Source organism: Hypanus sabinus, chromosome 19 (assembly GCF_030144855.1).
Source record: "Hypanus sabinus isolate sHypSab1 chromosome 19, sHypSab1.hap1, whole genome shotgun sequence".
Taxonomy (NCBI): Eukaryota; Metazoa; Chordata; class Chondrichthyes; order Myliobatiformes; family Dasyatidae; genus Hypanus; species Hypanus sabinus.
In genome coordinates, this window is record NC_082724.1 from 22,789,578 (window position 1) to 22,805,067 (window position 15,490).

General features: G+C 35.9%; 1 protein-coding gene across 7 annotated transcripts in view; it reads right to left on the minus strand.

Annotated features, from left to right (window-relative positions):
* Positions 1-15,490, minus strand: part of LOC132377797 (ERC protein 2) — a 782,782-nt gene that overhangs the window by 374,875 nt on the left and 392,417 nt on the right. For all 7 annotated transcript variants that reach the window (XM_059944157.1, XM_059944160.1, XM_059944156.1 and 4 more), the window contains 2 exons: positions 14,438-14,578; positions 6,325-6,518 (listed from right to left, as the gene is read on the minus strand). In XM_059944157.1, the coding sequence (XP_059800140.1) occupies positions 6,325-6,518; positions 14,438-14,578 (335 nt within the window). The remainder of the gene's footprint in view (positions 1-6,324; positions 6,519-14,437; positions 14,579-15,490) is intronic.

A 15,490-nucleotide genomic window follows, 5' to 3' on the forward strand; every position in this document is an offset into this window, starting at 1 on the left:
CAAAACATCAATGGTTTATTTCTCTCCATAGATACTGCCTGACTTGGTGAATTCCTCTAGCATTTAGTGCGCGTTTTTCAAGATTTTCAGTACCTTCTGTATCTCTTGTGAATACTGTGTGCATACTTGCTTAGTAAGCTGTAGAAAGAATGTCATTAAATTAAGAATGGATGTAGAAGGATTGTTACCAAGACTGGAGAGCTTGAGTTATATGGAGAGAATGGATAGGCTGGGGCTCCTTTCCCCCGAAGCATAGCTGGCAGAAATCATGATATAAAATCAAGAATAGCATGGCCATGATCAATGGTCACAGTCATTATCCCAGGGTTGGGGAGTCTAAAACTACAGGGAGTTAAGTTTAAAACAAGAGGGAAAGATTTATATGAAACCTGAGAGGCAACATCTTCCCACAGAGGGTGATGGATGTGTGCATGAAGTGACCATGGGAAGTGTTAGTGGGTGCGTTTACAACATTGAAAAGATTCTCAGACAGGTACATGGACAGGAAAGATTTAGAGGGATATGGGCAGAGGCAGGCAAATGGGGGGAGTTCAGACTGCCATCTCAATCAGCACAGACAAATTGATCTGAAAAGCCCCTTTCCATGCTGAAAATCTCCATGACATATTAGTGAATATAGTACAAGAACAGAATGCAACAAAGTTCAGAACTGCACTCAGTGTATTTCTTTGCCTTCATTTTTGGAGAAGTCAAAATTTTAATCTGTTAATTTTACAGGTGGGTTATTTCAAGTCTTGGTCATTCAGTGATTTTGTATTACTTGGTGAAAAGCTTTAAAAGCTTTTGAAGGGTATAACTAGGTATTTTATGATCCATGAATTAGCAGTCAATAAAATAGTAAATGCTAAAAACACCATCTTGTAGAAGTAACATACAATGCACGTTTGCAATTAAAGTTGTAAAAAAGGGTAAGTGTTTTATAATTTGATTACTGACTTAATTTTCTTGCAAATTATGTAAGTCAGTCAGCATTTCTTTCATAATCCAAATCAAGGCAATTTTATGTAATTAATTATTACCAAATAAGTTCTGGAAATATTACTCAACTGAAATCAAGACATTTAGCTTCATTGTAATCTTTAGTTACTTTTGCAATACTTCTAAGTGAGAAGTAAAGAAAAATGAACAGTTCCAACAATTATAATCTTAAATATTTGGCAAGAATTTCTTTCTTTATATCCAGTGAATTTGCTTTATAGATCATGGAAATACAAGAAATTTTATAATGAACACATCACATAACTTATCTTCTTATAAATTTTCACTGACATTGCTCTAGCAGCAAATGGTTAGTAGCATGATGAAACAAGAACAAGAAATTTACAAGTATTGCGTGTTTTATGACATTCAGCAATAGCTGGAGCATCCAAACGTCCATATCCAAGGATCAAAGTATGTTTAACGTTGAAACTCTGCTCGAAACTTTTTTGGGGTTAATGGTAAATAAATATAACATTTTCAACAGAAATAAAATAATAATACCAAAGTACATATATTAGTTTGTCCACCTTCTACACAATAGTGGAACCACTATTGACCACTGAATTGACCACTAATTCAGAGATTTTCATCCCTAAGGTTTCTTTCCTCATGCTACATTAATCGTTCTTGACACCTGAAGGATAAGGGATGAAGTCCTTCATTCACTCACTTCATGTTTCGTATCTACGTGATGTCCCTCAATGATAATCACCTATAAGCAGATAATCTTTTATTTGTAGTACAGTGATACCCAATTCTAACTTGTCAATATTTCCTTCAACCTCTGTACTGGAATCACATTAAAAGCACAAGAAATTCTGCAGATGCTGGAAATCCAGAGTATACAAAATGCTGCATGCAGGAACTTAGCAGGTTAGGCAGCATCCGTGGAAAGGAATAAAGAGTCAATGTTTTGGGCTAAGACCCTTCATCAGGACTAATGAATTAAACATGGGAAATTTCAAGGACAGCATGCACTTACAAACCACTTTTAAAATAGTAAAAATTCTTATAGTATGTCACAGTAAAGTGATCAAAGAAAATTTAATCTCAGTCAAGCGTGGGAGACAGCCGTTCATGAGTAAAAGCTTAGCTAAAGGCATTGATATTAAAAAGAGATTTTTAAAGTATCAAACTGGGCATGTTCTGTGAGGCAGCTTCAGAGTTTACAGCTCAGATGGTTAAAGTCACTGTTATCAGTCCTACCAAAAGAAAACCTTCTTATCCAACAGTTGCATTCCCTCTTTTCTGCATGACCTTTGGTACCTCCACATTGTTACCTCCAAATACAACAGTTCCAACATAACTATGTTTTACTCTTCACAAACTGAGTTTCACATATATAACCCGGCTGTCTATACCTTGTCTTTCAGTGTCCCATCCATCCATCACCATATGTTTTCTGATTTATTTTGGCTCCAGGTCTACCCAGGCATCGATTCATAAATATTACAACATTAAAATTCTTCTTTAACTTTTACTTTAACACCCATGTTAACCCAATACTATTTATTCATCCATCTGGGCCCTAGGTCTTCAACAAGTCTCAGCAATTCTACCTACTTCTCTTAAGATGCTCCATAAAAACTTCCCTGGGTCAAATTCTTAAATGCCTCTGCCAAAATATAACTTGGTTTTTTTTTTCAGTCCAGTTTCGCACATTAGAACTGCTGTGGGCTATTTCCCCACATTGCATGCAAGTCATTCTTATTAAAAACAATCAGACACTGTTCCTTTCAAAACCACTCACAAAATTACTTCAGACAAGCTGCTTCAAAAAACAAATCCTATTAATACTGCTTAACATGGTTAATTAAAGTGGTTTGCTGCAAATTTTCTGCAGTCTTAGCTGTACCAGAAGAATGGTGAGTACAATTGCCCAAGCAGATAGCTGTTGGACCAGGGAGCAAAACAAACAGATAATAGCTTGCAGTAAGCACAAGGAGTGACCAGTGAGGACATCAACACTCTACCTTGTTTTGGATGCAAACAGCAAAGTTTCTAGCTGCATTTGGAATAATGATATCATCACAATCACTGAAATTTGATTAATGCCCCAAGGGTGTTGAAGTTCTGGACATAATACTGGTGTCGCAAAAGAGGTGGTGGTGTAAGACTATTAATTAATTAAGAATATCATGGCGGTACTTAGAGATGACATCCTGGAGAGATCATTCAATGAGGCAATATGGGTTGAATTTAGGAACAGGAGAGGGCAATCACTTTGTGGGGTAATATCTAGGCTTCCAAGAGTAAGCAGGAATCAAAGGAATAGATCTGTAAGCAAATCACAGAAAGCTGGAAGAGCAATAGCGATATGATAGTGGGGGATCTTAACATTCCCAATATTGACTGGGATAGCCTTAGTGCAAGTGGCTTAGGTGGGATGGAATTTGTTAAGTGTGCCCAAGAAAGTTTTTTTGAGACAATATGTAGAGTTTTATAAGTGAAGGGGCACTATTCAACCTGGGCATGAGTTGGAAGTGTCATTGGCAGAATAGTTTGGGTCTAGCAACTGTAGTTCTTTAAATTTCAAGGTATTGTTAAAAGGGATAAGCTTGATGCTCAAATTAAGATTCTAAATGGGAAAAAAACCCACTAATTTCAAAAGCACATGAGAGAACCAGTTAAACGTGCATTGGAAGCATGCTTGCAGGAGTGTTTAAAAAAAAAATACTGGGATTAGGACCAGCATGTTCTCGTAAGGGTGAAAGATATCAATGGCAAGATGGATGACAAAATATATCTGAAGGTTTGATCAGGAAAAGAAAGGAAGGATATGTCAGATAAAGGCAACTGTAATTCAAAGAGTCACTTGAGGAATATAGAGAATGCAGGAGGGTAAAATGGGGTGATGAAATATCCATGGCAATAAAGATTAAGGAGAATTCCAAGACGTTCTATACCAGTAGCAAGGGCATTGACAGGGACAACTTGATAGTATTAAGGTGGAGGTGTTAAGAGGTCACAGAACGTCCCAGATTTGGTAATTCCACAATGCCAGCTGAGATCGATCTCAGGATGCTATGAGAAGCAAGGGAGCAGGTAGGTGGAGCTTCTTTGTTAACCACAAGTGAGGTAACAGATGACTGGAGGAAAGCTACTGTGTTCCCCTTGCTTAAAGAAGGCAGCAGGAATAAGCCAGGTAAGCGTCAGTGATAGGTCAGTGAGCTTTACAAAAGTGATAGGGAAATTATCTGAGAAAATTCTAAGGATGGGCTGAGCATAATCTGGAAAGGCAGAGGCTGATCAGGAATGATCAGCACAGCTTTGCGCAATCCATAAATTGTCAAAATAATTTGAATGAGTTCAAGACCAATGAAGGCAGGGAAGCAGGCACTATCCACTTGGACTTAGTAGCATGTTTGACAAGCTTGGACTTAGTAGCATGTTTGACAAGATACCACAAAGGAGGAAAGTTAAAGCACAAGGGACTCAAGGCAAGTTAGATAATTGGATCCAAAGCTGGCTTCGTAATAAAAGGAAGAGGATGGAGGTGGAAAGATTTATTTCTGATTAGAAATCTGTCACCAACAGTGCTTGCAGGGATTGGTAGTATGATATTCATTGTTTGGCATGTATATGAATGATTAGGATGCAACTGTGGGATGTATGATTGGTAATTTTGTAGACGACACAAAAAGTGGTGGTATTGTGGATAGTGAGCAAGGTTATCAAGATAAAGATTAGATGGAAAGTTGTTAGATCTTAAGGCAGATGGAATTCACTACCAACAAATCTTGCATTTTGTAAATAATATAGAGACACTACAAACATAGCAAATGATTGAGTATTAAGTATGATTATACAGCAGAGGGACTTTGGGTCCATAGTTCCCTAAAATTGGCAACACTGCTGAAAAGGGTAATGATAAAGGCAGATTGCAGGCTTGCCTTCAGAGCACAGAACAGAAAAGCTAGAATGTTATGCTCCCACTTTAGAAAGTATTGGTTAGATGGCACTTGGATACTGTGTGAAGTTCTAGTCGCCTCTCTATAGGCAGGATGTGGTTGCATTAGAGAAGTTGCAGAGGAGATTGGAATGAAGGGCATAGATTGGGCTGGCAAGGTAGTATGGCAGTTTATAGCACGCCAACCGTAAGACTGAGATTCGATTCCTGCCGCTGTCCATAAGGAGTTTGTATGTTCTTCCTGTAACTATGTGGGTTTATTCCAGGTGCTCCGGTTTCATCCCACATTCTAAAGACGTGCAGTTAGGGTTTTAAGTTGATCTAATGGCACCAGAAGCTGGTGACATGTGGGCTTCCCAGCACAATCCTCCAATCCCTGCTAATGTGATTCGACGCAAATGATGCACCCCATGGACATGTAACAAATAAAACTAATCTTTAATCTCTTTAATCTTTAGGTTATGGGGAAGGCATCGATCAGCTATGCAGGATTTCCAAGCATGAAGGAAGCCAAGGGGATGACCTGACATTAGTGTATAATTTTATAAGAGATATAGACCGGGTGGAGAGTCAGAATAGTTTTCCCTTGTAGTTGTATCAAAAACAAGAGGTTTAAGGTGAGAGCAAAGAGTTTTAAATGATCTGAGAGAAATGTTTATTTTTATGATATTAGTTTATATTTGTAACTTCCATCCGGGGGTTAGTAAAAATAGATAAAATCACTTCACTTAAAGAACACTCAGACAGGCACTTGCGTGGCATAGAGGATATGCCATGACCTAATGTGGACAAATGGGATTAGTGGGGAAGCATGTTTCTGTGCTTTATAACTTCATTAACTCTATGATTAAGCTATGTCATCACTCAGCAAGACATCCATGAACATAGGATCAATTCTCAAAATGGATATTGGCAACATTCTGTTAGGCCTCACTAATACATCTAAATCTAAGTTTTCTGCATGAATAAGAATATTTTTAAAGCTACCACAATCTAATTCCTGGTTACTTATTCTGTCTTTTTCCCTAGCCTCTGAATTAGGTTGAACCAGAATATTTACAACCGTTGTATTCCTCTTATGACTAACAACAGTTCCTAACATAGATATGTCAAATTTCAATTAATAATGCTACTCTGAAGCAACTGTGGAGGGCTTCCTTTCATTAGTGAAAGCTGATATGCATTCAGAATGTCTTATACTTTATCTTTGTGTAAAAACTCAAAAAGAATTGAATTTTATTGCCATATTCAAGCTTTGGAAATAATTCAAAACAACAATTGATGGTATGAAATTCTGGAAGAGTTTTATACAATCATGTCAGTAATGGAATAACCTCTTCCCACGAAGTAGATCCCACAGTTTCTGTTTTACTTAATTCTCTTATCTTGTTAAAGAGGAAGTTAACCCTTACCTTTCAAGTTCCGCTATTTTCTTATCTCTGTCATTTTTCTCCGTTTCCACTTCTTTCAGAATTTCTAAGAGTCTATCAACTTCAGCCTGGGATTTATCAGACTCCTCTTTGTAGTAAGCCACATCCTTCTCAAGTTGTCTCAGTTTCTCACACATTTCTGGGTTCAACCGTGCATCTTCTTCAGCATCATGAGCCTAATTTGTGGATAGGAAAGAAAAATGAAACTGATATCATCAAAATAAACACCACATTTTAATCTCTGTAACTTGACACCACAGCACAACACTCAAAATGCACTGAAACACAAACACACACTTCCAAACATAGCAGAACAAGCCTAACAAACATGCTTTAAAAACGGTGCACAATTTTCCCATTAAAGGAATTCAATTATACTGTATGGACAGTGATTGACATACGACACTGCAAGAAAATTTGCAGCCTAAATTTAATACTTGAAACTTAAAGCAAGCACACACAAACTAATGAAATAAGCACCACATTGTTCAGCCTACCCTATTTTCCTCATAATTCCTAATTGGTATCTTGAAAACAAAACCAAGCACATAAAACAAAATAAGGCAATCAAAGATGAGAAAGAAAATTTAACTAAAGCAAATCCAGTTACTGTATGAAAAAATACAGCATTATTCTGAGGATACTAAAATTCTTTGCAATGATATTTTGCATCACTAAAGTATTTTAGATGCTAAACTGACCGAAACAGGAAGAAAATCTGCTTCTTCCAACACAATAGTTAAGTTTTTTTGTGTTTTGAACAGAAATTGCTGGACTTTTTTTTCTATACATTTCTAAATGAAAAGGCAAATAGGGCTCTGTTACTAATTATATGCATCGTTTTTCAGTAAACTTTTAATTCTTTGTACTGCCAAACTAAACAACATTCTGTTATATATTATCAATCTGAAGTACTTAAACATATGCCTTTAAAACCAGTGGTTTATTACCTTTAATTTATTAGGTATGTAGCAACAGATTAAGAGTGGGGAGATGAGAACAAATTCCTCATTCATTGCCAATTTAAATACTGCTGAAATAAATCCAAAAAAGACAATGCAAAGTAGTCTTTATGTTGTTGTATACATATCAGCAATAAAACATCTTAATGTCTGCATTCAACATTAAAATGTTTTCCATTTATTGTCATTTATTTATGTTAGAATGGCAGGATGAAGAAAAACAGATTGACCAGCTTTCCAAAATGTAAGGAACACAATGAAACAAGCTACTGTTAACAGTATTAATACCATGATAGAACTCTCAAGAGAGCATAGTTAACATATAATAGTTCATTCAGATGCCAGCAGTCATTGGATACAGTTTAAGAATAGAATCACTTCAGTCTATTCTTCAATTATGATCTATTCTCAAAAACTGCTGTATTTTTGTGACAGGACATATGCCCAGAAGTAATGAATCAAAATTTGATTTTACTGGTAGATAAAACAGTGGCATTTGTGTACACTTAAAAACCTAAACATTAAGTTCACAAAAATGCAAAAAAATATATAATGACAATTCTTAAAGATGCATGATCGCAAACAAAATCAGTCACTAAAATATTAGGAATCTGAATAATTTAGTGAACAAAAATCATTCAGGAATTTAAGTGACTTGAAACAATGCAACTGAAACATGCAAGCTTCGTAATATTTAATTTAATTATAAAAAATGTTTAACCCTCTAAGTGCTCCCAGTTCTGCAATGAATTCTTCTGTCTGACAACAGTCTAGGCACAGAACAAAGGGTGTCTGTGTTTCATATTACCATTCTTCCTGATAATCAAGGATTTTTTGAAAAAGAATTTCTTTTATCTAAACCCTTGCTACAAAATATACCACTGTCACCAACTTGCCAATTATTAAATCCTAACACGTTGAAAATATTAGAGTATGCCAAATTAGACAGAATTTAGTCTGTGCATAAACTGTCCAAATTTCTGTAGACCTAAAAGTTACATCACAAAAACTAATTTTGTCAGTTTTTAATTAGTTACCATTTAATCAAAAAACAACAGAAACCTTGAAGTCTACAGAGTTGACTTTCAATATGGTTGAAAATTAAGGTCTGAAATGTTTGCAGAGGTGCACTTAGGTTAAAGCACAAAACTAGGTCAATGGGCCCTCATGCTTTCATAAGTTACAGTGGTCATTTTAGAACGACTTACTGGTGTGTACATCTGATTGAACAACTGCTCAGCTTGCTACATTGTAAAGTTGGGAAGAAATGAAGCACAGACAGGAAGAAAGAAAGATTTAGGAAAACAGCATTAGCTCAACAAATTCAATGAATTTGCACAGAAAATAATGCGTCTATCAAGTAGAAATTTCAAGTTTACAAAGAATTCACAGTGAAAATGAGAGGCATAAGGAAACATAAATGTTGTTTTTGGCTTATTAAAAATAACTTGAATCAGAACTTTAAGAAGTTTGCATTACATATTTTATTCACCCTCCCCAAATTAAATAGTCCATGAAACAAAGAAAGTTTCCCACCACTGATGATACATTTAAAGTGTTCTGCTCTAGTGATGGATTACTGACAGGCCTGTTGATTTATTGAGGCTATAATTCATCAACAGGCATCAAAGTTAGTTGTGATTATAAGATTGATTAAATCAGATTATTAAATGTAAGGTCTTATTCTTCTAATGCCAACATAATTGATTTAACAGATATCAAAGCAAGTGGAATTTTGGCATAATAGCCCATGGAAGACTGTTGCCTTTAACCAACTAACTTGCACATTCATTTGCACATCATTCCTTTTAACTGCTTATTTACTGCCAATATCAGATTTGTATGTACTTATTCAGTTCTCAAATTTAATTCAACATTCTCAATTCCTCTCAAAAACAAACTGGCATCTTCGGTTACGCAGTTGAAGATAAGGAAATGAATATGAGACTAGTGCATAACTTTGAAGCAGAAGCCTAGGACTATAACTTAACTGGGGGGGGGGGGGGAAGCTACCATTCTATTATCTTGTGAAAAAGAGTTGCTTTCTCAATAAATGTTGTGTGTGTTTAACATGGTATAACACCTTGAATTAATGGGAATTCAATTATTGCATGCATTTTAAACAATCATTGTAATATTACTAATATACCAAGAAGATCAGCACATAGACTGCCCGATAAAAGCAGCCCCAATGTGATGCAATTCAGATTTTCCTTCCACAACTAATAGAAAGCAAACAAATGCAATGAACGCCCAACAAAAACCTTTTAAGTTTTTTGTAAATATAAAACACCTGAAGTAGTATTTTTAGCAACCTACTGAAGAGATACAATTTAAATAAGTATTATGCAATTTAGAAGGAACACACACCAGCTTCAGCATCTAAAGATTTCAATAATAATATGATCATAATAATCATTAACACTTGCCATAACAAAAACAGAAAATACTTCACAGGTTTGGTAGCAGTTGTGTGGAGAGTTAACATCCGAGGTCTTGACTTTGCCCCAAATTCTGATGAAAAACTTCATAAAAACTGTCATAGTCAAGTGTGTCCCCACAACCAGAAGCTCAGGATGAACCATGAGATCAGCAGTTTGCTGGAGGGCCAGATGAGTGGCATTGAAGTCTGGCAATCAAGTAAGATACAAGAGGTCCAGGTACAGTACAATTTCCAGAAAGCCACTTCACATGCAAAGTGGCAATTCCAGACCAAAACTGAATCACTGAAGGATGCACGACTGCTGTGGCAGGGCCTGAATAGCGACATAGGTGACAACAAGGCTTCACTCCCTTCTATGCTCGCTTTGACCAGCAAAACATGGATGAACCTTCATGAACACCCATAGCCCCTGATTTCAATCTCTAATGCAAACATGAGAGCATCTCTCATGAGGGAGAATCTGGCCAATTACTAAAGACCTGTGCTGATCAACTGGCTAGAGTGTTCACTAATATCTTCAACCTCTTGCTTTGGTAGTCTGAGGTACCCACTTGTTTCAAGCAGGTTTCAACCACACCGGTGCTTAAGAAGAATGTGGTAACTTGCCTTAATGACTATTGCCCTGTAGCACTTACATCCACTGTGATGAAGTGCTTTGAGAGGTTAGTGATGAAACATATCAACTCCTGCCTGAGAAGTGACATGGGTCCACTCCACTTTGCCCACCAACGCAACAGGTCCACAGCAGATGCCATCTCGTTCGCTCTTCACTCAACCCTGGAACATCTGGACAGTGTAGATGCATACACCAGGATGCTCTTCATCGACTACAACTCGGCATTCAGTACTATCAATCCCTCAAAACTAATCAATAAGCTTCAGTACCTTGGCCTCAATACTTCTTTGTGCAATTGGATCCTCGATTTCCTCTCTTGCATTGGCTGAGTGGTACCACAGCAATCTCTCACTCAACGTCACCAAGACCAATGAGCTAATTATTGACTTCAGGAGAAGGAAACTGAAGGTCCATGAAGCAGCCCTCATTGGGGGAATCAAAGGTGGAGAAAGTCAGCAAATTTAAATTCTTCAATGTTAATATTTCAGAGGATTTGTCCTGGGTCCAGCATGCAAATGCCATTATGAAGAAAGGACAGCAGCACCTCTACTTTCTTAGAAGTTGGTCAAGATTTGGCATGACATCTAAAACGCTGGTTAATTTTATAGGATGTGTGATGGAGAGTATATTGACTGGTTGTGTCACAGCCCAGTATGGAAACACCAATGCCCTTGAATGTTAAAAATAACAATGGATACGACCCAGTCCATCACAGGTAAAGCCCTCCCCGCCATCAAGCACATTTACATGGAGTGCTGAATTCAGAAAGTAGCATCCACCAACAAGGACCCACACCATCCAAGCCACGTTCTCTTCTCGATGTTGCCATCAGGAAGGTGGTACAGGAGCCTCAGGACTCACTCCACCGGTTTTGAGTACTGTTTTTGCCCCTCAACCATCAGGCTCTTGAACCAGAGGGGATAACTTCGCTAGCCCCATCACTGAACTGTTCCCACAACCAAAGGACTCACTTTCAAGGACTCTTCATCTCATGTTTGACATATTTATTGCTTATTTATATATTATTAAATCTGTTATTTCTTTGGTATTAGCATAGCTTGCTGTCTTTTGTGCATTGGTTGTTTGTCCATCCTATTGAGTACGGTCTTTCATTGATCCCATTGCGTTTCTTGCATTTATTTTGCACGCCCACAACAGAACAAGTCTCAGGGTTCCATATGATGATGTATACAGTATATACTTTGAAAATAAATTTACATTTAACTTTGAAATGTCATCAACTCAAAATTCTATTTCTCTGTCAACTAATTCTGCCTAGTATGCTGAGTATTTCCAGCATTTTTTTGTTTAAATTTCAGATTTCCAGCACCCATTTTTTTCTTTTTGATTGATATCTTTTTAATCATATTTTTTCCAAATTCTGTAAATTACTTCCAAGAATGATATTCCCCAAAGTGTTGATGAAGGGAGAACTTGTGAAATTGATGTTTATAATTCTAGAAAAGCGGTGCAGAGAGAACGATAAAATGCAATTTTGTGAAATGAAAAGGAGTAATTTTTTTAAAATCACACCCTAAGGTTTTAAAACATTCTTTTGACACCTTCTAACTATATCCTCTTTTTTTTTTGAATAGCAGGAATAGGTTATAAAGGAGAAGAGAGTTACTTTGCAGATTATGTGGTGACAGGTATACTTGAACTATTTTAAAAATTAAGAAAAGTTTTATGCCAATGGGATATAATTCAATGAAAGAATTACATTTAAAACAGATTATTTCAAAACATATTTGGCATATAAGACTTCTCAAAATCTAATAATTTTTAGCATCAAGGAAGTGAACACCAAGAGAGATGAATACTTAAAAAAACTTTCTCACCAAGTTATTGTACTTTATTTTTTTAAAATTAAATCCAAACATTTCTATATTTTAATGCACATTTTTGCTCCTGGATAATCTGAAGAATGCTTAATGAAAATACTTTAAATAAAATTAATTATCCATTTAAATAAAGATTTTCCCTAAAAATTCTCATTACCAAGGAGAAGACCAAGAACACGAAAACATCAAACAGTAGACATTTGGATTCTGTCTTCTTAAGTTTAGCCAAAATAAACTAAGTTGCATCACAAAGGGAGCCAGCAAAATTACAGGGCCAGTGGAATGCTTATCATTACATTATTTTACATTTCTGAGATAATTATCATTTCATTGAAAATCAGCAGCAGTGATTCACACAATAAAAGTTTACTAGTGCTCAGCTTTCCAAAGTTTATTTTAGAATAGATTTGAAAAGTTTGCTTATATTTGTTCTTTGCCTTTATTTAACAAAGAGTGTATGCCAAGTGTTTACGTGAAACTTCACATGTCTCAGTGGTTACATTGCAAATAATCTACTTTGCCAGTTTTGATAATAATCGGTTTGGATTCCAGCAAGTAAGAAATTGTCAAGTATTGAAGATCTTTCTGTTGCTTACTTGAAACAAAATTGCATGGTCTGAAATTCCTCTTGGAATGAACAATAAAAGAATGTATCGTTCTCTCTGCAATTAACATCCTACCAGAAAAATTGCAGAAATATATGACTTTAGAATATAGTATTCTGAAAAAGCAACTTCTAAGGTTACTTATGAGAAAAGTATTGATTTTGCCATTTCTCAGCAAAAATAAACTTATTCTTGACATGTCAAAGATCCAATTTACATATTGCAAATTACAGAATTGCTTACATTGGGAAATTCCTTCTTTTAACCAGGACATATAATTATTAATGATGGGATCTGGTTAGATACTACGGAGATCAGATCTCAAAAATAATTTATATTTTTCCCACTGCCTGGCACCCATACCCATTCTAACATCACACTCTACATACAATCTCAGAAGCATAAAATCACCATTGAAATATTGTAACATCATAAAAGAAATTCCACATAGTGAATTTTTGTAGATCAGAGTTTGAAATGAGAACCAATTATACTACCTACAATATGTAAAAAAAATCGATCATCATCTCTCACTAGATGTGATAAACACTTGACCCAGTGATTCTAAGAGCTACATCTAAAATAAAGTTTAGATAACTCAGAAAGGTCACTTGATGTGGATAAAGTCAAATACATTATTTCAAAAAACTAGCTGCAAGAGAAAAAGTCTAATATACAAAATAGAGATAAAAATGATTTATGTTTTCCTTATCATACTAAACATTTTAACATTAACAATGTAAATATCCTTCTTGCATTTAAAACTATTGTAAGATTATTAAACAATCAATTTCATCCATTAGACAATCATAAAAACAAGAGATTCTGCAGATGCTGGCAACCTTGAGCAATGCACACAAACTGTTGGAAGAACTCAGCAAGTCAGGAAACATCTATGAGGGGAATAAACCGTCAATGCTTCAGGCAGAAACTCTAAAGGGCCATTTAAAACATTATATAAAACACAAACAATGTCGGTGTAGAAGCATTTTGAAATTGTAGCCCAGATTTTTATTTCTACAAATTAATTATCTAAATTAGAGGTCGACCACAAAATAAATTTCAGAAAACCCATCTCCTCTGTATAACCATTGACTCAGGACTCAAGAGACAATGGAAGTAACGTCCGTCAAAATATATTATAATACATGATGCTTCAGGGAGGTTATTTAGGTAGTTCAAAGTATACTGAAAACAAAATACAAAAATTGATGCTTGGAGAGTAATCATAAACTGACAAACATTTCAGATTACTTGAATTAAGCACTGCAAGTCAGAGTGAAATCTGCTTTTTCACTAGCATAAATAAGCACAAGGATCCTGGGGAAGTGTTCCTTTAAGAAGTGAGAAAATTAGAATGAGAACAGAGTAAAGAATAGTGTGCACTGAACAGGACATATTACACTTTCACCAGGAATCAAAGTACAAGTGAATATCTGGATAGTTAATTCTACATGAAAAAGGAAATCTAAATATAAGCTTCATTCAGGAAATCAAAGTTTTTTTTAAATAAATTTGATTCAGAATGATTGAATGGCATCTTTCTTTAAATCCTAGCAAAACAGATTTCCTTTCACCTCTCCACAAATATGAACAAGATGTAACTTTACCCAAACTGTAATGTTTACCTTCTTTAATTGTGCTTCCAACTTACTACATTCTTCTTTCTTTTGCTCAATAGCAATTTCTAGAGTTTTTAATTTGGAATCTTTCTTTAAGCCTGTTGAAGCCAAAGAAGATGCATGTTCCTTCAAGTCAATCAAGCTAGACTGAAAGAAAATAAACAATTATCTCTTAAAGTAACAGATCATTTCTGTAGCTTACAATCTTAAAAATAAACAGAGGTTAATTACACATTTGTGTATGTATATATATATAAAACATCCTTTAATTTAGTAATAATGCATTGGTATTGAACTGCAGAGATTTAAGTTCATGATGCAGATTGAAAGCTGGAGGTCTCCTGGGTGCATCACCTTCTGAGTATCAGATGAGTGAAAAAGAGATGTGGGTGTGGGGAGGCAGCAGAGGCTGGAAACATTAAATCTGTCCATATAAAATATTATGTATGTTTATATTATACAAATGGATTCTGGTGAAATATTGCTGGTCTAAATTTGCATTAATAATTGATAATTAGTAAAATTGTGCCTTGAGCAATGAATACTTGGCCACCATCTTCGGCAGTCTCTCACAAACAAGGATGATTTGCTTTCACTCCAATTTGTGGGTTTGGAAGTGGCTAATGAAGCTAATACAAGAACTACAGTTTCTGGAACAGGAGGTGGCTGATCAGATAGGTGGGTAGTTTGTGGGTTGAGTGCCCCTTTATCTCTTTCATGGGACTTCTGTTTGTTTCTAATACACGGACTCCAGGAGGCCAGTACCTTCCCCACCACAAGCAGTAATCGGCCAAAGATTTTCAGGAGTCAGAGGAGATGTTGCACTTCTTCAGGTAAGCTTTGAGCACATCCACTAATTTTTCTCTCTGCCTGCTTGGTAACCTCCTCCTACAACAGAGATCGTAGTAAAGTGTCTACTTTGGGAGTTGGTGTCAAGTGTGTCCAACTTAGCCACCTGAGAATATCCTGGGGATGTTAGCCTGGGAGGATGCAACATTGCTTCCTGCATTCTTCCAGTGAATTTGGTGAATTTTGTAGAGTCAGCCTTGCTGGCTTTGC